Here is a 24,126-nt window from a genome sequence, read left to right as displayed (position 1 = left end):
GACAAATTGAGTGAGAGGGATTTTTTTTTTTTAGCAAATGGAAGCAGTTGAACCCAAACATAGACATTTATCTTTAAACATGCTGATCAATAAATAACAGATTCATACATAAAATGAGTTTTTCATTCTTCAGAGAAAAATAAGGATGACATGTATTTCTTTTCGGGCGTCCATGCAACTGATGTTACCTGGTGCAGTAAGGATGCTACTTATCAGGATAATGAAACTGAACCGTTTCTTATTCTCTATAGGAATACACACCCAGATAAATATTAAAATCAAGACGAATCCTCTGTAATAACGACTGGAAATGATTCTGGCAGGCCTTCCTTGACTCCAATCTTGGAGACATTTCAGTTGGCATGGACTAGAGGGGGCACAATACAAGAGAGCGCACACTTCCTGGAGCTTAAACAACCCCCACAGAAAACAAGAAAAACAAACGAGCCCATGGAGCAGAGAGCTGTAAAGTTCTAGCCCCGCATCCGATGGCTCGGACGCTTTGTCCTGGTCAACGGGACACGTAAAGCAGGTTTTATCGAGCGGTATTTTCGGGCACATAGAGAGGCCGATGTGCGGAGCGGCAGCGGTGGCGTGGAGTGAGCGCTGCGCGGAGGGGAGATCCATCGACCGCACCAGCGCGAGCCAGCAAGCGGCCTAACGCTAACACACACAGCCAGCGCTTTTATGTCGATGGGATACCATTAACTGCACTTCTCAGAGACCCTAGGGCGTATTCGCTATCTGAATGACAACATTTCCCGTCGTTTGGCATGTCTGACATACTTTAATCTGTCTCGGAGCTTATTAGCCGCCTGGCTAACGGATTAGATTGACACTCGGGTTAGCTCGTTAGCCGTTAAACAAGTTTTTAAAGTGACTAAAACATACACCTATATTTGTGTAATGCAGGCCGCGTCGAAGGAAAGGGTGCTTCAGCTGCCGTTGTTATTCTGAAACGGTTCGGTTGTGAATTTTTAAGACTGTAAAATCAGTTGTTTTTGTTTTAATGATTAGCTGGCTAGCGAGCTAGCGATGTCAATGCCCTCCGCCGATATGCTGGAAACACCGCCTATGTACCCGTTTGAGGAGATAGAATATGCTGATATTGAGGTGGAAGAGGTGAGTGACATGATACGCAAGTGATAAAGTTAATAAACACGCTGACAATAGTGTGGAAATGTCCTGCAAACATTCCCTTGATAGCTGTACTATAACTAGGACACTTGACATTGTATCACACTACACCTAATCTCTATTTTTAACTTCATTATATATGTTTTTCATTGTTTTTGTCAAGCCACAGTGTGTTTGAGGGTGTACAAAGTGTGTTCTACTGAAATAAACAAGTCTTGCACTGTTCTAGATGTGGTTCTGTGTGTGTAATGTTTCGGTTTCTGAGTTTTAGCCTATATGTTTAGTTTGAACTCTTTGCGGTGCTGTGAGTTTGTGAATGTGTACCTTCATTCTGTGTGATGTTCTCATACATGTGTGTTTTGTAGGTGGTGGGCAGAGGGGCGTTTGGTGTTGTGTGCAAGGCCAAGTGGAAAGGCAGAGATGTGGCCATCAAGACTATAGAAAGTGAATCAGAGAGAAATGCCTTCATTGTTGAGGTACTGTTTAATTTGTTCACGTTAGTAACTACTGTAGTCAGAAACATAAAACGTGCATGAACTGATTAAACAGACATTTGGTCTCATTTATTTTAAAAAGCCATCTTCTCCATTCTCTCTATCCAGCTTCGCCAGTTGTCTCGTGTAAATCATCCCAACATTGTGAAGCTGTATGGTTCCTGCAGTAACCCTGTAAGTCTCTACATGTTGCTATTGAGTGGATTTTGATCATGATCGTGAAACTTGATTCAGATGTGTTGCTATGATCCAACCTTTTTTTTGGTTCCTGTGATAAGAAGTTTAATGATCTTACTGCAGGTATGTCTGGTGATGGAATATGCAGAGGGGGGTTCATTGTATAATGGTAAGTAATTCTATTATAAGTTACTTTGCAACACTTTTTTGAAAAGGCCACTGGTCTAGACATCTTTGACTTAATCATTTTAAACCTACTGGTGTGAGGCCAAATCACACTCTGAAAAATCACTTTGGCTTGTTAATAGTTTTTGCCTACAAGTTTCAAGGACTTTTAAGGCTGGCATTGGGTTTGCAGTTATAAAATTGGATTAAATCAAATGAAATTGGATTTGTCGTTTTAATACTTTGCCTCCAGTTGTTGTACTTGGACAAATCAGATATTTTCTTTGTTCTGTTGTAGAATTAATTTACAGAAATGGGAAAATACTCTTCAGTGTGTATATATACAAATGTGCATACATGCTCAGAGCGTCACAACAGATTGTCTGGTGCTGTATTTTGTGCATTTATTTTACACGTTCTTTGATTCCATGGAACTTTGCATTTCAAAAATAGTTAAACATGTATCCCTTATCCCTAGCCTATGGTAGTAGCAAGTGCTAAAGTTCTAGTCATTGTCCAAGCACATAAGCTGTTTCACAAGTGAGCAAATGATTGATATCTCTTAAATGTTTGCTTGTATTTATGACTGTATTCTGTGTTGACAGTGTTGCACGGTGCAGAGCCTCTCCCTCACTACACTGCATCTCATGCCATGAGCTGGTGCCTGCAGTGTTCTCAGGGGGTCTCGTATCTCCACGGAATGAAACCAAAGGCTCTCATTCACAGGGACCTCAAACCTCCCAAGTACGCTCCTCCATCATTTCTCTCATCACACTGTCTTGCCTCATGTCACTGGAACCCCCATGAGAATTCCCTTTTCTCCTCATTCATGTGCTTGTTAAATTTAGTCCTTGTCATATAAGTTCTCCCTTACCATTTAATTCAAAGCTAAGGGTTTTAAACGTACCTGATTACATTGAGTCTTGCCTGACTATTTGCAATCTAATCACCTGAGCTTAACACCAGGTGTAAACTCACACATGTGCTGACTGTTTTCTGACTGATGGTGGTGGAAACATTACTGGATCATTCAGGACTGCCATCGCTCATAAATGCTGTCTGGTCCAGGTGTCAGAGGACGTATGTTCGGAGTCTTACCCTGCATTACTTACAACATGGCAGCGTATTGTGTTGTCCAGGCCAGGGCTGGTTATTTATGAGGCACTGTTTGTAAAAATCCCTGGCAGCACACCATGGAAATGGTCAGCTGGCTTCTCTCCCAGACACCTAGAATGAAGTTCTCTGGAAGAACTGGGTTATTACTAACTTTTGATAAATTGAACCCACATGAACAGTTCACAATTGGACTAAAGCACAGTTGGTTAACTGTCATCTGTGTATATCTGTATTTCTGCTCAAAATATTGCCAACTGAAGTGTATTTTAAAAATATGTGCTCTATTAATGTTCTCATGATGGAATTCTTGATTTAAGTATTAAGACACACACACACTTCTTCTTTCTCTTGTCTTCAACCTTCAAGATGTACTCTGCCATTCAAGCACCATTCACTACCATCGTATTTTTTGAAAGAAATGAATACTTTTATTCATCAGGGATGCCTTGATCAAAAGTGACAGTAAAAACATTTACAAGGTTGCAAAATATTTTTTCAACTTTCTATTCAATAAAGAGTCCTGATAAAAATGCACCAGTTTCCAGAAAAATATTAACTTTTTTGATTCAACATTGACAATAAGTCAAAATAAGAAAAACTTGAGCTGCAAATTAGCATATTAGAATGATTTCTAAAGAATCATGACACTGAAGACTGGAGTAATGGCTGCTGAAAATTCACAGGAATAAATTGCATTTAAAAACAATATTAAAATAGAAAAGTTATTTAAAATTGTAATAATATTTCACAATGTTGCTGTTTTACTGTGAGCATTAGTGACTTTCATAAACATCCCCAACATTTTGAATGGTAGTGTGAATGTTCTGTTTAACCAAAAAGGCTTTGTCTCTGTCCTGAAACCTTACTTGCTGACTAACCGAATACAATCTTTTAAGTTGGCATACATTAGCAGGATGGGGTCGGGAATGTACATGTTGTTTTGGTGCCATGAAGCAATACTTTTCCTGTGGCTTCAAACTAATTAGTCACATGAAATTACATTTAATGAGTTATTCCAAGCAGCTTGCTAATGAGGGACATGTTTTTCTTCTTGGAGACATCTCTGTTAATCTTTTTTTGTATATTTTTTTCCTCATAGTCTGCTTCTGGTTGCTGGAGGTACTGTACTGAAGATCTGTGACTTCGGGACAGCATGTGACATCCAGACACACATGACTAACAACAAGGGAAGCGCAGCCTGGATGGCCCCAGAGGTGTTTGAAGGCAAGTTTCAGGAGCTTTCCAAGAACTTTTGTTCATGTTTGAACAGTCACTGGCTTATCATTGGCTTGTTTTTGATCGTATCAGAAGATCAAAACTGACTTCCGATTCTCCTTTTCACCCAGTCTCTCTTATTACTTGTCTTCTCATATGCCACTTCAGGCTTCACTAACCCTCGTACAAATATTTCCCTAAAACCAGTCACTGGACGCTCCTGGTCTATGTGATGGATGAAACCATTATAATTTAATGCATGCGTTTGCAATCAACCGCTAATGGGTTTCAATTTTACCAAACACATTCAGGGGCACGTGGCTGTCAGGGGGGACGGAGGAAACCTCAATTAGGAGCAGGTTGTTATCTTGTTTGTTTAGGGAGGATCAGAAATCCCATGTTATTACTCCACTAGCACTGGCAGCAGAGGAGATGCCGCGCTCCTCATTTGCCACGCTGACAACATTATTATCAGAAGACCAGAGCAAGGCAGCGTAAAGACATACTAGTACGAGGCGCTGTAATTTAAGAATAATAAGAGCAGCAATTAAGGCTCTCCAGGGCAGCATGAGTGGAAATTAGCTCATCTGTTCAAAATAGGAGCGACAAGATAAAGGCTCTGCAACCCTGGACAGCAGAAAATGAACTTTTGGGAAATAGCTTTCATTTTGTATGGTGTGTGGTACTATTTGCTTCTATGTTGTTATTTTGGGCAGCTCAAAATCAACCATAACATAGAAGAATGAATTATTTACCAAATTAATTTAGGTCTATATTTTACTGTATTAAACATCTATAATTATATAAAAATGTCATATAATAAGTACATTTCATTGTTTATCCACCACACAAAACTAACAATAAAAGAAAACTATATAAAATATTTCCTTTTAGTATTGGTGCACACCTTGTGTTGTGGACAGATAATTCAAAATAATTTCTGAAAAATCCTTAAATTAAACTAGAAGATTTATTTACACAAAATTAAACACATTTATTGTTTGTGTTTTAGTGCTATGTCAAGTCTCTTATGCTCAATAAGGCTGCATTTATTTGATCAAAAGTACAGTAAAATGGTAGTACATGTTTGTATTGAGAATTATTAGTACAATTTAACATTTTTTATTTGATTATTTTAAAATGATGGCAAAGCTGAATTTTCAGCACGAGTCTTCAGTGTCACATGATCTTTCAGAAATCATTCTAATATACTGATTTGCTGGTCAAGAAACATTTCTTTTTAGTATTGTCATAACGGTTGTGCTGCAAAAAACTCTTTAAATACAATTTTCAAAAGAACAGCATTTATTTGAAATTGAAATCTTTTGTAACATTATAAATGTCTTTCGTGTCACCTTTGAGCAATTGAATGTGTCCAAGCTGAATAAAAGTATTCATTTGAACAAACTTTGAACGGTAGCGTAATTCAGAAGTTAACACGTCCATGGCAATGGCATTCCTTACTTAAGTATTATAAAAACTTTAATACAATAATAATAATAATAATACAATAATAATTCTTTCACAGAATTTTGTGGTTTAGTAGTGACAATAGCTTTGGATCTTATAACCAGAATGTAGACTTTATTCAGGAGATTGTTACATGTAGGTGATTACTCTCTGTATGTGTGTGTTGCAGGCAGTAACTACAGTGAGAAGTGTGACGTGTTCAGTTGGGGTATCATTCTCTGGGAGGTGATCACACGGCGGAAGCCCTTCGATGAAATTGGTGGCCCTGCTTTCCGCATCATGTGGGCTGTGCACCGCGGTGAGTTTTATGTGCGCTTGTTTGTGCCCCATTCAAGACTTCTTGTCATGATGAGAATCTGCTGAGATCGTCTAGGTTCAAGATTAGGAGTTTCAGTCATCTGTCTTTCTGTAGGCACGCGACCACCTCTCATTAAGAACTTACCGAAGCCCATAGAGAGTCTGATGAATCGTTGCTGGTCCAAAGACCCGTCTCAGCGGCCTTCCATGGAGGAGATAGTGAAGATTATGAGCCACCTCATGAGGGTAACGCCACACCGCCAGCATGCCTGGCAAATTATTCCAATGTTCCTGGCTGTCTTATTTTGCGTCTAAATCGGCCTCTTCAGTCTGATCCCTCTCTCCCCCCTCTAGTATTTCCCAGGATCAGAAGAGCCTCTTCAGTACCCATATCAGTATTCAGATGAAGGCCAGAGTAACTCTGCCGCCAGCACAGGTACAGAATAACAAAATAGGCTTGAATAATAAATACTTGTTCATGGCTGGTTCATTTTATTTTATTCAAATCATTTTCTTATGGTGTGGATGGGAAACAAATGGTTTAGATTACATTTTTTGAGAGAAATTTACTTTTATTCAGCAAGGATGCATTAAAGTGATCAAAACTGACAGAAATATTTTCTAACAATGTGAAAGCCTTTACTATTTCAAATAAATGCCGTTCATTTGAACTTTCAATTCATCAAAGAATCCTAAAAAAAAAGTATCACAGTTTTCACAAAAATATGAAACCGTTTTCAACTCTGATAATAATAAGAAATGTTACTTGAGAAGAAAATCAGCATATTACAATGATTTCTGAAGGATTGTGTGACACTGAACACTTTCATTACAGGAATGAATTACATTTGAAATATTTTAAACTGCAATAATATTTCGCACTATTATAGTTTTTACTGTATTTTTGATCAAATGCAGCCTTGGTGAGTATAAGAGACTTCTTACAAAAACATTAGAAATGTACAGAGCCCACACTTTTGAACAGCAGTGTATGTGGAAATGTGTTCTGAATTCACATTAAAATGCCATATCTCTTTAATCCAGGCTCATATATAGACTACACATGTACCAGCAACAAGAACGACATCAACATGGAGCACACCAACTCCCCTGGCAGCAACGACACCATCAAGTTCCCATATAAACCAAAGGTAACGCATCAACAATCTTACACCACCACACAAAGACTGTGTCCTCTAAGAAAGCTCAAAAGTGGAATCCGTGTTTGTGTGCGTTTCAGGGCGACCCCTTAAGGCCTGGCCACCCTCTCTCCAGAGGCAGCAGCGTAGAGAGTCTTTCTGGCAGGTCACATTGTCTGGCTTCATCCGACAGCAAACGAATGAGTGCCGATCTCTCCGAACTGGAGCACAGATTACCCTTTGCTCCCGCAGGTAACATTTTTCCTCAACACCTGTCATAAAGTTTCATACCTACCCAGAAATTCCTTGCGATACAATGACATTTTACAGTTTATACATCATTTGATCTTATTTAACATTGAGGTTTTTTTTCTCTTGCAGTAGACACATATTGATATATTTGTAAACTCCACACTTTCCTATTCCTATTGTCAATTTTCTCCTCAGGTTGATATGTTAACAAAGAATATACACCACTAACAATGTCCCTTTTATAGACATTGACCTCACTTTTCTGTACTTGCACTGGCTGAATAGTGTGTACACTAGTACCCAGTGTACCGCTGACCTCAGTCAGTGCGCCCAAACACACATCAGACACAAAGAGCTGCATGGCATCTCCATCCCTCCTTTGATCTGTCCTTCTGCAGTCACTAGTTCATCAGGCTTCCTGTCACTGCATGGATGTATGTGCTGCGTGTCTGTATGTGTGTGTGTATATATGTTGCACGTATGTCTTAATGTAGCAGAAGATTGGAGTGACGTCCCTTACCCAGTCTGCTTTGATGTCTGCACCACACTCTTTCTCTCTGTCTCTGTCTCAGTACACACATTGTCTGCATGCCTGTGTTCGTCGCTACATGCGCGTGTCTGTATGTGTGTTTTTGCAGCACGTCCACAATATAAGCGAGGTCACCGTAAAACGGCATCACATGGCACCATTCTGGACATTCCCAAGATCATCATCACAGGTACCGGGAGTCCAGGCGCTCCCAGCAAACAGCTCCTAATCAGAGAAGGGCGTCACTGTGACGCACAAGCACGCATTGGTTGTTACTCCTGAATGTCACATATCCCCCGTCAGCCTGACTTTAATTTTAAGGAGAGTAGAAGAACAATGTAAGATCCTCATCTGAACATTTTCGGTACACATGCATTTGTGCTGTGGACTGTACTCTTGACCAGGGGTCGTAACCTTGTGGTTAGTTATGAACCGTATTTAAGCCATATACTCCAGGTGAACCACAAATATCCATTAGACAAATCGTACAAGTTTGAATTAATGAATCATTTATACAAAATAATTGATTTCATTTATATGGTAATTTTTTTTTGCACTTAATAATACTTTAGTATTAATGAGATTTACAGGGAGCAGTGTTGTAAATACATGATTCTAAACATGCCACACAAAACACAATGGTGACACTCAAAATCACATAATTTAGAGAAGTAGAGGTGCACTTTAAAGGTACTTTTGGCCGTCTAGTGGTTAAACAACTGCATGCATTTTGCAGAAGAGCTTTGTTTTGTTTGTGCTTCGGCTCTGCGTGACTGTGCTGATGAGTGTGTATCCCACTGCTTGTAAAACATTCACTAATAGGCTTAAGAAATATGACCAGTTTAGGTGGAAAGAATCTCAAGCTAACTGTAACTATACTTATTAATAGATGCGGTACTTCCTTGAAAATAAATTCCACCATAATGAAATGACTCTTCACAATAGATAATGCTTTACTATGAACTCTGTTTAAACTCTGTTTAATAAAATACCTCACTCAGCTGTTGAGAAATAAAAATGTCATCTCCGCATCACGAGCGAGTGACATTCGCAATTTCCTGTGAAAACCGTCCCGCTAGGTCTTATTGTTTATAGGCCGTTTTGGAAGAAGGATTGATGTATTGACTCATTATTAAAATGTTATTAATTTTGAACCAGAGAAAGTTGCATAATGTACCTTAAGTTATCAACACAAGACGTGCAGTAGAGGTTCTCATGGTCCTGTATACGCTGGAAACATCAGGAACATTCAGAAGTGTCAGGAAAAATAATGGAAATTAAAAAATGTAAAAGGGCAAGGAAATTTCTATAGCATATATATATACAATATTTTTTTTTTTTTTTTTTTTCTAGTTATTCTTGGTTCAAAATAAAAATTTTCTTTTACATTTTTTTTTAAATAAGTTCCATATGCAGTCTTCACAAATGACTAGAAAAATAAAATAAATTAATTGGTCAGGAAGTGTGGCTTGATTTGTTCATGCTGTGGTGCATGTTGGGAAATAGTCCAGTAATGAACAACTTAAAAAATGACTTGCATAAAAAAGGTTGGTGACCCCTGCTCTAGATGATTATTTGATTGGCGTTTGATTCCTTATTTTAAATCCAAAGTCAGTCAGTTTATTAATCTTATTTCCGGGTTATATTTTCAGATAGTTACCCCCCCCCCAGATTTGACGGTGGTTAGTGATCCTGGAGTAACACCCATTACAATCTCTTCTTTCTCTCTCCTGCTCATCTCTCTTTGCTTTTTTGATTATGGTGTCCTGCAAGCAATGATTTTCACGCCCCATCCTCATATCTGCCTCTGACAATTAGAGGCACCTTTTGTATATTCTGTTTAAAAAATAATCACGAAAATCCCATAAGCAGTGATTTAAAGCATGCTTGGTGAATGAGGGTGGAGATGTGGATTGATATGCCATCCCTCAGTCTTCCTGTTTGGCTTTGTAGCAGGTGAAAGAACATCTGCCAGCATGTGTGTTTGTGTGTCTCTCCCTCTTTCTCTCTCTCAGTGGTCGTACACTAGCTCGTGCTCGTCCTTGTTTCGCCTGCAGAAAGGATGTCGCCAAATGCTCAGCTTTTTGATCTTCCCTCCTCCATACACACAAGTTCATTAACTTGTTCATTAATTCAGTGGTTGCGATAAATCTCCTTCACATTTAGGGTCATCGCTATTATTATCATCTTCCCTAATAATGCTGGAGGAAATGGAGACATTGAAGATTGCGGAGTGGGAAAAAAAAGTTCAAAGCAGGAGTTGCATGATGAAGAGGTTATTAATTTGGTGTAACAATGAGAAAATCTGATTGGCATTTGAATTGTATCCCTCCTGCATGCATGCTGTTAGCCTGTCAATCATTTTTATTATTCTCATAATCATTTTGACATGGAATTGACCTCATCAGTAACTATCATTATTAGTAAAAAGAGTTAGGGCCATATTCATCAGAGTATTATTATTGTGTTTTTTTTTTTTTTTTCATTGTTTGCTTGAATAGGCTGATTTTGTGGTATAAGAGAGATTACATAGACATTGAAGGAATATTATTTGTTAAATGCAAATTAGGATCTATGAACAGTATCTGTGGCATGCAGCTGATGATTACAGCCAATAATTTTGACTCGTCCTTCAGGTTTTAAAATGCATTTACAGTGATAAACGTACAATAGAAGCCTTGTAGAAGCTGGCAGCCTTTTTTATTTTTTAAATGAATGTATTCGTTTATTTATTTATTTCTTTGAAAGCACTTGCATGAATTTAAGTAAAATTGAGGTAGGGCTACTTGTCTAAATGGTTACTGCTTTGGTTGGAGTTTTGCTTTACGAATAGTTTTGTCACATTCCTTCCATATATCCTCAGAGGAATTTCAAGTAATCAGGTTTACTTTTTAAGCTAGGCATAACATGAGGTAAAAGATTGAATGCGACTTTGCATAGACCACAGGGTAGTTAGCAATTCTGTCACACCTGTTCAGTTAAAATGCCACAGATAAAGTTCATAGAGCTTAATTTGTATTAACCTGGAATTTTCCAACTAATCATTTGCATCATGTGTAGTAACATATAGTATTTAGTAAGTCCCAGTCTGTCGGTAATGGTTGCTTTTAATTTCTGCTGGTGCTATTCTAGATTCTTTACCTGAGTTATAGTCTGTCTATAAAGTGATTTGTGTGAGTGTTTGTGAATAGGCTTTCTTTAGTAAACTTGTGTTGTCTTTTAAAAGAGTACAGCTCCTATCATCATTGCTGCTTCATTTTCCATAAATACACACTAATCAACTCCCAAAACCAAAAAAACATTCATCAAACCATGATAGGAGCTGTCCAATCAATGCAGGCCAAGCTGCCTGTGTTATTCTGTAGGTGTGGTCTACTGTTTTTGGTGTAGTGTGTGTGTGAGTTGCGATGGCCTCGTGAGGGGTTTGGTCACGTGACGGCCACGTTAGAGGAGATGCTGTCATGGTAATGAGTTGGGGATTTAATCAGTGCAGCTGTCTGGGTGTCACAACCCTCTTGCTCCAGCCGTTGGACGAGAGCTCATGCACTACCAATAAGACTTATCAGATTCCTCTTTTCTCTCCTTTCTCTATGTCTCGTCTCTTTTCGCAGCGACCTGTGAGCCTCATAGACGCAGATCAGTGCAGGATCTTCCTGCCATTGGTACGGAGTCCAGTCAGGTAAGATGCTTCAATTTCACACTTTCAGTGGTGCGACGTGTAAGGAACTGGGAAGACTTTAGGTGCGACAAACAGAATTCACAAAAAGTAACAAAAATATGTGAAATAAGAGCTCTCACATCTTGTGTACTGGGAGGACACGATAGTTTATCAAATAAAATAAAGAGGGCATAAGGTCTGTTTTATAATAGGAAACTGAGGTGGGTCTAGATTCAACCAAAAGTTTATTCAGCACCTGGCTTTTTTGATCACAATATTATAACAATATTTGATCACTATTAATCAGTTCAATGCAACCTTGCTGAATAAACGGCAAACTCTGACCCCAAACCTTTGAACGGTTTTGTTGCTGTAAAGATTGTTGCCAAATATCCCTGGGTGTGTGAGAGCAATTCAGTTCCAGGTAAGATCTTCAAGAAATGACCTCAGGGTTCATAAAGGATTTGTAAGGATGTTGCACTCATGATCACGTAATTGTAAACGGCTATATACTTTCTTTAAGGTGAGGTAATAGGTAATATTAAGGTAATACTTTCCATTTAGGAGAGGAACTGTAGCATCTCCTTCCTTCAGTGCTCTTGATGGGTGCAAAAACAGCATTTTGGAATCCACAGTATTCCAAAATTGAGCTTTTATCATCAAGTTTATAACTGGCATATTGTTTGACCAATCACAGGATAGCAGAAACAACAGCAGATCATCCAGCCCCAGTGTGAGGATGATTACGCCAGACAGGACAGGTAAAGTTTTCCTTCTAACCATCACACACGAGTTCCTGTAAGAACTGTACTGGTGTAAATGCACACACACAATTGTGTAAGGGTGTTCTCACACTAGGCGATCTGAACCGTGCCCGAGCACGTTTGACTAGTGTGATCATATCGTGCCCAGATGCCCGCTTGGAAGAGGTGGGATCTGGTATGGTGGGCATGGTTCAGTTGGGCTCGGGCCTGGTACGCATGTAGTGTGATCGCTAACCGCGCCGGAGCACGGAACAGCTACTCTTGTGTGTGCTACTATCGTCATTACGACAGCAAACATCTTCTATTGCTATTTGGACAGTACACTTTTCATTTAATTAAATTAAATCGAGTATATTTAGGTTTATAACGAGTTTGGTTCTCACCTTATTATTGAACAGGAATTGTAGTTTGCGATTAATGCTATAAATTCCTCCATCAACGTCAGCTGCCTCCGTAATAATCTTCTGATACGTGCAGCACAATCAAGTAAAAATCGCTGCCCAGCATAAATTATAAATCTATTAGGCACTCTATTAGCAAACAAGCTTTTCTTTCGGTTTTCTTCAAAACAAAAAGTTGCATCGTAAATGACGTAAGCGTGCTCCGGCCCAGAACGTTAAGTGCAGGGGGAGTGGGGAGGGGGGACAATCGTGCCAGGACACGGTACAATGCAACTGTGCCTAGTGTGAGTACACCCTAAATGTATAATAACCCAGTAAGCTGGGATAATAGTTGATGAATTTTTATGAGCCTCCTGTACATGTTTGGAATGACATCATTGCAGATTGTGACATTTTGTCAAGATATTTCTGAACACTTGATGTTCCCTCAGTTTGACCTCCTCAGTGTGTTTGTAAATCTATATCAGTGACAGTAAACGGCTCCGGCAGAGCTGCAGACATTACGTAAGCGGCATCAATGATTTAGGACGCTTTTCTGTCTGACAGTCGCAGTCCTGGACTGAGATGAGACTGGGCTATTTATTGCTCAACTCTCACTCTCTTTCTGCCGATTACCACAGTTTACTATAACAGCATTACTCAACAAACTAAAAAAAAACACTTGCTGTTCTGCGTAGACTTCTTCACTCTTCATATCAAAATAATATAAATAACCAGTGAATAAATACAGATGGATTAGTTCAGATCTGCTGTCCTCAATTCATGGTTTTCGGATGTTTACTAAAACGATTTTCCTCATTCTTGTAGACACCAATGGTTCAGATAACTCCATCCCCATGGCCTACCTGACCCTGGACCATCAGTTACAGGTACACACTTCACATGTGACCAATACGATATGAATATTTTGGAATGATTCTGTCCACCAAAAATAAGTTGAAAATGTGAAATGATTGAATACTATGAAGTATGACTGCATGTGCATGGAAACTGTTTGGTCTATATCTGTGGTGTGGATGATTTTGTTTCCAGGGTGCTGTGGTATCACTCCCCTCAGAAAAGGTTCGCAAGATGTAAAAACAGCCCTCTAATTAAATCAAGTCTGGGTTACAGTTTTACGAGCCTTTTTATGCTATTTATATGGTGTAATTCAGTTATAAATACATGGCAGCAAATTGAGAGCGAGACATTTTGATATTTTTGGCGTTCAGACCACGACTGGTATAAATATCACTTCTGCATTTCAGATTAATTAGCCAAAAGGTGACATTTGATGAATGAATCTGTGTTTGTTTGCAGCCTCTAGCCCCCTGTCCAAACTCCAAAGAATCAATGGCAGTGTTTGAGCAGCACTGTAAGATGGCACAGGAGTACCTGAAGGTGCAGACTGAGATCGCTCTTCTCATACAGAGGAAGTAAGTCTGAGGAATCTGAATCAAATCATCAGTATGTACAATAGGAACTAGGGTGGCTCAGGGTTATCTTATTAATCTTTATTGATTGAATGAAATCTGAAATTAAATATTAGATGGAAATGTTAACTAACGACAATTAGAAATGTAGCCTTGACATCTAACTGAAATAGGTTAAAGTTTAAGCACTAATATCATTAACTAGAAAGACTAAAACTGAACAGAAATGAAAAAGAAATAGTAATATGAAAAACTAATGAAAATGACAAAAAAATTTACATAAAAATGTAAATTTAAAATACAAAAATTAAAAGCTCATTCAAAATATTAATCTAAACTATAATAGTAAATAATACTAAAATAACACAAGGGTTTCCATACCATCATTGACATTTTACAATCCTTGAAATCTATGACAAAAATGTTTATTGACGAGCTTTTTCATCATGACTAAGATGAGACGACAATAAGGACATTTAACAATAACTGTGACTATATCAAAAAATATATAAACTTCAAAAACCAAAATCATTTCAAATGCGTTTACTGCGACTAAATATGCGATCAAACCTTCTCAGTGATAAACTGTAATAAATCCAAACATGGATCTCGACTATATTGTTTGCAAAAAAATTTACTTATCAACCTCTGTACTACAATTTTCTTTTCTTTTTTTTTTTTGCTGTTGTTTTTGATGTTAGAAAAACATCAATGTAATTTGGAATTATAGGAATGGATTTAATTTGAGAGAAGTTTCTTGTTTTACCAGTGTATATAAAACTGGTAAAACCAAGCTTATAATAAATCAAGAAACTCGAGATGGTAAAATAAACCATGCAAATCAGTTGACTCTTGATTTGTGCTTATTGGTGAAAGTGCAATTATTCTGATGAAATGTAAAAAAAAAATTCTTATAAAACAACAATTATTGTGATAATTTTGAGCAAAATAATCGTTATTATCAGTTTAACCATTATGCAGTTTTAAATGTGAAGTTTTCATTGACTAAAACTAGACTAAAATGCCCAGACATTTAGTCGACTAAAAATAAAAAACAAAAACAGGACAAGGTTGACTAAATATAAAAACTAAAAAGTACATTTGACAGGACTAGGACTAAGACTAAATAAAAAAATAGCTGACAAAATTAACACTACTTGATACTAATTCTATTATCACAGCAAAAATGAATGCTATATAAAAAGTTAAATATGTAATATATTAAATATTTATAAATATTCAAATTCTTATTAGTAAATAAATGTTTTAATTCACCTAATATGGAAAAGTTATGTTGAAATAATGTACTTATATTCTGTTTGTAAGTTGTATGTATGCTATTCGTTTTTGCTCTTTCTGAAAAGTAATAAAAACAAATTTTGAAGTAATTAAAGGGATGGTTAACCCAAAAATTACTCAGAGATTTGGAACGACATAAACTATGACAGACTTTCTTCTGCAGAGCACAAAAGAAGATATTTTGAAGAATGTTAGTAACCAAACAGTTTCGGTTCCATTATAGGTTATGGTTATATAATTAGGTTTCCATTATAATTTTGATCATACAATTGAAGTCAAGGGCCGAAACTCTTTGGTTGGGTTATCGGGGTTGGTGAAAATCACCTAAAAACAATAAAACAAAGCATTGTAGGTACCTAACAGGAGTATCATCTGTTCAAGTAGACATTTAAAAATATATACAAAGATATCATGTACAATAAAGATAAAGCTGCTGTTTTATATTACACGGAGTACAAAAATAAACAGTCTATAGGAACAGGCATTGAAAAGCATAACAATGTAATATGTCCATAACTGTTGTTATTCAAACTATTAGTTACACATTTCTAAACGAACCTTAACTAAGGGTGCCAGATTCCAAAACAAATGCTCCAAATGAGCCAAATGTGAAAACGCCCTAAACCAACAATACCAGATAAACTAGACTCCAAACTTACCGGTACTTTTGAAAATCTGTGTTTTGTTTTCTCTCCATTTTCCCTCCTCCTCTGATGTCTGTTGTTCATCTCTACAGGAAAGAGCTGATAGCAGAACTGGACCAGGACGAGAAGGATCAGCAGAACGCATGTCGCCTCGCTCAGGAGCACAAGAAGCTCCTAGAGGAGAACAAGAGTCTGTCCACCTACTACCAGCAGTGCAAGAAGCAACTGGAGCTGATCCGAGCGCAGCAGCAAAAGAGACAGGGCACCTCATGAACCCCTTTCATTATGACTGACTCGTATAATCACAGTCCCCTTTATCTCGTCCACCCCGATCCAAACATTGGGGTTAGCTATAGTTTGTAGAGATGCACCGATTGATCGGCTGGTGACCGGAATTGGCCGATTTTCACGTGATCGGCCATGACCGGCGACCGGCCGGTCAGTCTGACATATGCCGATTTTATGCCGGTCAAATGCACTCGGGTGCCGCATGATTAACCTTTTGAGCGGTCCGGTCTCATATATGGGATTTTTATTTCTGTGCCCCTTGAGTAACGTTACGGTGCCACATTTAGAATGTTCAGTGACGTCGCATAACTGCCAGATTCAAACTGTGCTTTCGCGCGTTGGCTGGCGCTGAGCCAGAGTCGGACGCGTTCAGCGCTGTCATATGTCACAACTAAGCAGTGTTTTCAACCTCATAATGTTTATTTTAGGTTTCAGATATTTAAATACACATAAGCACAAGTAAAACAATACATTTGGAGTTTGTAAAATACACACTGTGGAAGCAGCAATAACAATCTATTCAAATTTAATTTGCCGACATGTGTTATTCATATCAGACAAACATAGTGGAAGTAACTATAAAGTTTACTCTATTCTTCTCAGTTCACCGGCCACTTTCTTGCATTTATTTCGGGAGAAACTGATGAATTCACGTGCTGTAAATCCGACTGACAGGACAACATTGCGGCGCCCATCTCATGTTATAGATCAAGATTATTTATAAAGGTTTTTAAACGACCAAACACACTCACCTTACACGTATTTGAGCATCGGAATATCAGATAGGCTAGTTCATGACATGGTAAGCAAGTTTGTGAATATTTTGAATAAAAAAGAAAAAGCGAAATAAAAGCGACACATCTGTCATACAGTATTATTGTGGCTGCGGTGTATCGCGTGACGCGTCGCCATGGAAACATTAAAGGGAACGTTCGCCTTGAAAAAACTCACTCTGGGGGTGAGGGTGTCAGTTAGAATATTTTAAACTTACGCGTGAAAGGGTTAAAGAAAAGATCGAAAATAAATATTTGTGTGTGCTGTAAAGTGGTTAGAAAAAAATTAAATCGGAATCGGCTAAAATCGGTATCGGCAGGTCAAACTCAATGAAAAATCGGAAATCGGAATCGGCCTAGAAAATTGTAATCGGTGCATCTCTAATAGTTTGGCCCAGAAACCCCCTTATTCTGCCTAAAAGCACCCCACCCCGGCCGCCCATGATCATGTGTGCCCATAAAACCCGAAGATGGTACCCGTATGACCTATACTCCACAGTGACCATGGGCCATTTCCGCCCCATGCAAACGGTTCTGAGACCCTGCGCTCAACTGCACAAGCATGCTGCGTTGCATGTACCCGTGAGTCTGCGGCAGGATATGCAATAGCAGGGACACGATTAAAGCCCGCAACTGCTGGCCGTGATACATGCAGACAGTTCTTCACAAATCAAGTCTAAACTAGCCAGCAAACAGAGTGTGTCTGCAAACACGTTTTGGGAACCCGGCATCTTATCCCAGGGATTTTAAAGAGAGGATGTAAAAGGAACAAATGAGATCTCTTGGAATGTCACTTTTTTTTCTTCTTCTTCTTCCTCTAACCATCCCAGAATTCTCTGTGGGGTTTGCCTAATTCCTCTCGATTAGGTGTCGGTCCTTAAGAATGTGAAAGCAAAGTGGCTTTAAGTTTTATCATTTTTAAATTTAGGTTTTTATTTTGTTGCGTTCACTTTGTGTACTTTTTCATTTTATCCCCAAATTATGCAAAAAAGTGCTACAGATGTTCCCTCTTTTCTTTTTAATTGTCAGCCCTAAAAAGTGTTATAATGTATTGATTTGAAATCGGGGGATGTATTTTACATATGCCTTGCATGTTGACCTTGTGTTTATGGACAAACGCGGGTCGATCTGTGTGTATGTGCGGCCTCACAAGAAAAACGCTTGTTTGTAATCCGCTTCCTTTAACGTAGCGCTCAAATCATCGCTCTAAAAGAGACCGAAACAAATGGACTTGAGTGTATGTGATTGTGAGTACAAACATTTTAATCATGACTACAGTATTCTTGTTTCTTTGCTCTGTTGTGTATCTTTATCTAACTTTGTATGGTAATTTATCCAGGGTTTTCAGAGATCCGCTTCATAGTTTTTTGTTGTAAGTGTGGGAAAGACGCTCTTTCTCTGAGCTTGATTTACGTATTTTTAGTTCACATGATGCCTTAGAGTTGAATTGTTTGCGTTTTACTTGACTGTTTGGCAACGAGACCGCTCACACATGCCGTGATTTAATGCAATTACGAGTTTAGAAACGTGAATGAGAGTTTTAAAAGGCTTGCGAATGCAACCTGAAATCTGATGGTCTGTATGATCTTGTCAATATGCTGCAGAAATCATGAAATCACGATGAGGGCAGTCAACACACTCTGGATCTTTTTAGTTAGGTTCCTTGTTCTTACCACTAGTTTTTCATCCCTGTACTTAATTTAAGCCGTATTGTTACATAGTATGAATTCCTTTTAGATATCACGCTTTGTTTACTTCGTTGGCCCCAACACACCCTCCCACCCAGGTTTTTGCACAGTCCCGACTGGTTATCACTGATTACGAATATACAGAGGAAATCTTGAGCAGGGTAAAGACACATTTGGATGTTCAAGATCTTTAAGTGAGTTTCTGCTAATCTTTTTGTTTAACAGTAAAGTGGTGTATTATTATTTTCCGAGTTCAATGATGAGTTTCTGTACTATGTGCTGTAAATAAGATGTCTGATTTCTTAAGTTGTTGGGAACGGGAATACACAGGTGAAGGTCGCATCTTGAAATAAATCGAACAGGTAAACATCATGCTTCAGACTGTCTGTGCTGTCTCTGCTCTTCAGTTCAGCAGTTTTTTAGTTTTTTTTTTAAACAGAATGTTGTTTGCAAACACTCATAATTCAAAACCTTTTTTTTTTTTGTAATTACATTTATAAAAAAATATATACATGAAAATAAAATATATACAATATAACCATAACAAATGAACATCTGCCATCTTATTTAATATTATGAATTAATAAGGCTGGTGTTCTGCAGTGACTGAATATGCTCACTGCACTTGCTTTAAAAGCATTTAGTATTGTAAGCCTACATATAATATTGTAACGCATATTTAATCATGACTTCAGTGTTCTTGTTTCTTTGTTGTGTATCCAACTTTAAACCAATGTGATTATAGTGTTTATATGAATTCATACAGTGTACATTAGAATAAACTATATTAAATAAGAGTAAAAACTTCATTGGAGCATTTATATTAAGTACGGCAGGATAAAAATATTTAAAACAATCTAAGTTTCAGTTGTAAAAAAAAAAAAAGTTAGAATTTTTCTTTAAAATTTCCCTAAAAAATGTGAATGCGGCCAATTTGCAGAATTGTAAAATGTTCTAAAAGCTTGACAGTTACATTGTCATAATGATGTTGTTAAATTATATAATTTCACATAGAGAAAGTTAGTACTTATCAAAGTTTAAATGTATATTGTTTATGTTTTGGGCTTTGCTTTTGAGATAGTATTGTCTCACTACTGTAAAGATTTCGGCGAAAGAACGAGGGATGGGGAGAGCAGGGCACAACGTATCGCTTTTTGACCTTCTCAGTTTGTGTAAATCTACTTAATTTTCAGAGTATTTCTTTTTCCCCACATTAATTTCACACATGTCTAGTACAATTATATTGTTTTGTTTTATTAATACACTGTATACTTTTTTTCTTGATATACCTCGAAATAATGGAAGTGAAATGTGACAACATGCCCCATAGGTGGGATACATTGTAACATGTGAGACATTTGAACCATATGACAGATTAAAATACTATCTGATCTAATTAAAAATATAAATAAGACAAACTAAAATATTTTCTCAATAAAATACAATTATTAACTTTTTCATATAAAATAAATAATGGCATTTTTCTCGTGTTTTCTCAATAGAATTCATAATAGTATAGAATAGAATAGTTCTAATAGGGGCTCATTGTAACGCAGTGTTACAACGTTCCCCATCTGAGCAACATGCACTGAAAAAAATGATTAGTTGAAATTAATCAAAAAAATGATCGTAAGTGGTTGCATTCAATTGATTTTATCTACATTTAAACAAATGCATTAAGTTGAACTTAATCACTTTTAGTTCAACTTAATGCATTTGTTTAAATGTAGATAAAATCAATTGAATGCAACCACTTACGATCATTTTTTAAAATTAATTTCAACTAATCATTTGTTTCAGTGTGAGATTTGAACCCGGCTAGTGTCTTCTGCTAGTTAGCGAAGCATTAAATAACTATATCAACTGTTAAATAACATATTGGAGATTAAAATAATATCAGGTTTGTCTAATTTTAAATAAACACAAACAACAGAGATGAAAAATTAACATAAGTAAGAAATTTAATTTTGCTATGGTTAAATAAATGTTCAGTGATAGCTTCCAAAGATTTCTGAATTTTGGCGCAATTGTTTCTCTATATAATGTTGATATGGCAACTAGTAAATACAGTAAGTTTCGTCATGCTGTGGAATTTAAAACAACTGTTACAACTAGCCCCGCGTTACGTTGTGCCCCGCACTTCCCCTACTTTTTTGGGGGGTAATCAACTTTAAGCCACCGATTGGGTTTAGCTTGTGCTGAACCCGAAATATTCCTTTAAAGGGACAGTTCAGCTAAAAATGCAAATTCTGTCATCATTTACTCACTCTCAAGTTGTTCCAGACTTGAATTCATTTCTTTCTTCTGCTGAACACAATAGATATTTAGAAGAATGCTGGTAACCAGACTGTTGACTGTAGCCATTGACTTCCATAGTACTTCCATAAGAAACTGGTACAGGTTTGGAACAACTTTAGGGTGAGTAGATGATGACAGAATTTTCATTTTTGGGTGAACAATCCCTTTGTAATGAGGGTGTAATGCTTCTCTAAACCAGAAGAGGGCGATAGAGGTTAAGCTGGCTCTTCATCTGCGCAAACGCTTCCTCTCTCAAACAAAGGAATCTGCTGTGGATGTGATGCTGATTTAAAATAAATAAATAAATACTCTGATAAACACAACAGCATGCCTCAAATATTTCTTCAAAAATAAGTGAACCGTAATTTCTTACCTTAGTAGTAGCCTGAACTAAAATAATATCATTAGCAAAATAAGTAGAAGCCAAAATCTTCAGATAAAAGGATATTTGGGAGGTGGTGTGTATTACAGCCTAGAATAACAAGTATTGTGCAAATTATGCATACACGTTACCTGCGCAGTTCGGTTGTTGTCACGCCATGCGCTTGAGGTTGGAGCCACTTGAATCAAACTCATTCAATCCACATGATGTCATTCCTCTCTCCTTATTGTGTGTTGTGGCTTCTCTGGCCAGCGTTGTGTTCAGGAGGTTGAGAAAGGAACTGAGGGTATTGTTTAGGGGCCATCGGATGAGATGCTGTCATCCTGTCCTTTTGTTTTTTGTTGTTCGATGGTGATGGCGAGAAATGAGAAGCAGACTACGGAGGGTTTAGGGTGACCGGAGGGACCCAGGGCTTTCGATGAGGTCATCAGGAATGGTTACGCATTACAGAAACTGCAGGGCGGTCGTGACATTTCTGTGTCTCTGTGTACCAGGCGTACAGTTTGTGAATAAACTGTAAGTTAAAAGCTGATGCAATAAAATCATATGAGCTGTTAATAGCAATGTGACGCATTACGCAGACAGCAAGGCTTTTGTTTAGCGGCGTTCCTTCGAAATACTCATTTTAAATGCAGCATCATTCTCTTTTTTTGTTGGTGACAAAGTTTCTCTGAAATTTGTATTAGATCTCTCTCTCTCTCTTTCTTCCTCTCCCCCTCTCATTCTCTCTCTGTAACCATGGTAACTGCCTGGAAATAGGCTAGGAATGGTAGAGGTGGTTGCAGTTTTTAGTAATGGCCAGAATTTGGGTCATAATATCTGTATATCAGTCTATAAATTGCACAGTGTTCCAGATAACTTATTTCATTAATCAGAATGATTCCCTGGCCAGCCCTGTTCAAACGTGGCTATGGGCGATTCTTCACATGCTTGCAAGCACAGCTCCTCCGAGACCCTTCCGAGGAGACAAAGAGATCTCACTGCTGCTGGTGCAACAGTCTGAGGTGTTTCATTCTTCTTCTTTCTTTCTTTCTGCATCTAAAGGACAGAGAACATTCAAAATGATCTTCTGACACATAATGTGAATAGTTCGTCCCTAAAGGTTTTTTGTATGCTGATAAGATGCTTTAGATCTTTTTAACAAGATGCATGTTTCCTCTCACTCGAATCAGCACGTTTAAGATGTGAGATGTCGGCCTGATTTTAACAGTGTCGTTTTCACACACTGCAACTGCTGAAACTGTGAGTCCCACTCCCTGTCGCTGGTTTGAGGGATCCTGTGTCTTACGAACCATCATGAGCAGGTTTTTACTTTAGCAGTTTCTTCAAGTACAAAACAACAAATCTATGACACTTTGAGAATCAGTTTTGTTGCGGTGACTGGAGCATTTCGGTATGACGCCATTTGTGGCCCTGGATCACAAAACCAGTCAAAAGTCGCACGGGTATATATAAAACATTTATTTTTGTGAGTGGATGCAGCAAAAGTGCAAACATAAATGTACAATTTTAAAGGCAATTTTCTCAATGTTTAGATTTTTTTTGCACCCTCAGATTCCAGATTTTCAAATAGTTGTATCTCGGCCAAATATTGTCCTGTCCTAACAAACCATACATCAATGGAAAGCTTATTTATTCAGCTTTCAAATTACGTAGCCTATACATCTATTTATCAATAATTAAAAATAAATGACCCATGTGACTGGTTTTGTGGTCCAGGGTCACATTTGTAATGTATGCGACCTTGTGCTTTACCTTCAGTTTGAACACCACTGAGCTAAGAGTCAGGGTGCTGTAAACTTGCCTTCAATAAAACAAGAAATTAATCTTGAGTTACTTACAATTTAGAAACAATATTGGCAGGGTTTTTTTTGCCACCAAAAGTTCCAAACAAGGTCAAAGTTGATTAACCGCCACACGACCCCAAGTAGTACATAGTAGGGCTAGTGGCTTTTCAAACGAATAAATTGACTGAATAATTAAAATTACTCACTCATAAAGGCACTGATTTGTTTCGTTGTTTCGTTTTCCAAATTAATCAGTTATTCAGTTCACAAGTCAGTTCAATCACTCACTCATAAAGACAGTTATTGGTTTCGGTCCTGAATGAATCTGTTTTTGAAAGAATTGTTTGAGAGAATGATTCAAAGAGTCTGTTTTGTTTCTGAATGAATCTGTGTTTTTGAACAAATCGGTTGATTGAATGATTCAAATGGCTAATTTATAAAGTTAACTGCTGCGTACCAATTCGCCTATTTATGCTATGCCCTAAAAGTAGGCTACGTACTGTTTTTGTGAAGAAAAAGTAGATACTTTTTTGAGTGTAGGCTATGGCATAAGAGTAACGTTAGGCAAGCTTTGGGACATAGGCCTAACGTTACTAGTTTGTCATAATTTTGCGTCTTTAACGGACAGCTCTGCCGCTTAGTTATATCAATTATCTTGTCACAGTTAAAATCCTCTACATTTAATTTAATTTAATTTAATTTAATTTAATTTCCTACCGTGTCGGAGAGAAATGAAGCAGC

The 24,126-nt window shown here is 37.7% G+C and overlaps 1 protein-coding gene across 6 annotated transcripts; it reads left to right on the top strand.

The window, feature by feature from the left end:
- The first annotated feature begins 8 nt into the window (after window positions 1-8).
- Window positions 9-19,290, top strand: map3k7 (mitogen-activated protein kinase kinase kinase 7). 6 transcript variants are annotated; one of them, XR_014629933.1, is made up of 18 exons: window positions 39-1,122; window positions 1,503-1,613; window positions 1,740-1,805; window positions 1,932-1,977; window positions 2,579-2,717; window positions 4,189-4,313; window positions 5,944-6,072; window positions 6,187-6,317; window positions 6,426-6,507; window positions 7,116-7,222; window positions 7,312-7,462; window positions 8,101-8,181; window positions 11,603-11,670; window positions 12,347-12,410; window positions 13,622-13,683; window positions 14,114-14,229; window positions 16,262-16,528; window positions 17,619-19,290. XR_014629933.1 is itself a non-coding variant. In XM_084431527.1 (17 exons), the coding sequence occupies exons 1-17, from the start codon at window positions 1,036-1,038 to the stop codon at window positions 16,440-16,442; spliced, it is 1,746 nt and encodes a 581-aa protein (XP_084287653.1). In that variant the 5' UTR covers window positions 39-1,035; the 3' UTR covers window positions 16,443-19,290. The 6 variants fall into 6 exon arrangements, 4 of the variants coding, with proteins under 4 accessions (XP_084287653.1, XP_084287652.1, XP_084287655.1 ...); XR_014629932.1 differs by lacking the exon at window positions 8,101-8,181 and having other exon boundaries at window positions 9-1,122; XM_084431527.1 differs by having other exon boundaries at window positions 16,262-19,290.
- Window positions 19,291-24,126: the final 4,836 nt, after the last annotated feature.

This window comes from Rutilus rutilus (genome assembly GCF_951802725.1).
Source record: "Rutilus rutilus genome assembly, chromosome: 15".
Classification (NCBI taxonomy): Eukaryota; Metazoa; Chordata; class Actinopteri; order Cypriniformes; family Leuciscidae; genus Rutilus; species Rutilus rutilus.
This window is presented reverse-complemented; position numbering and strand designations above follow the sequence as displayed.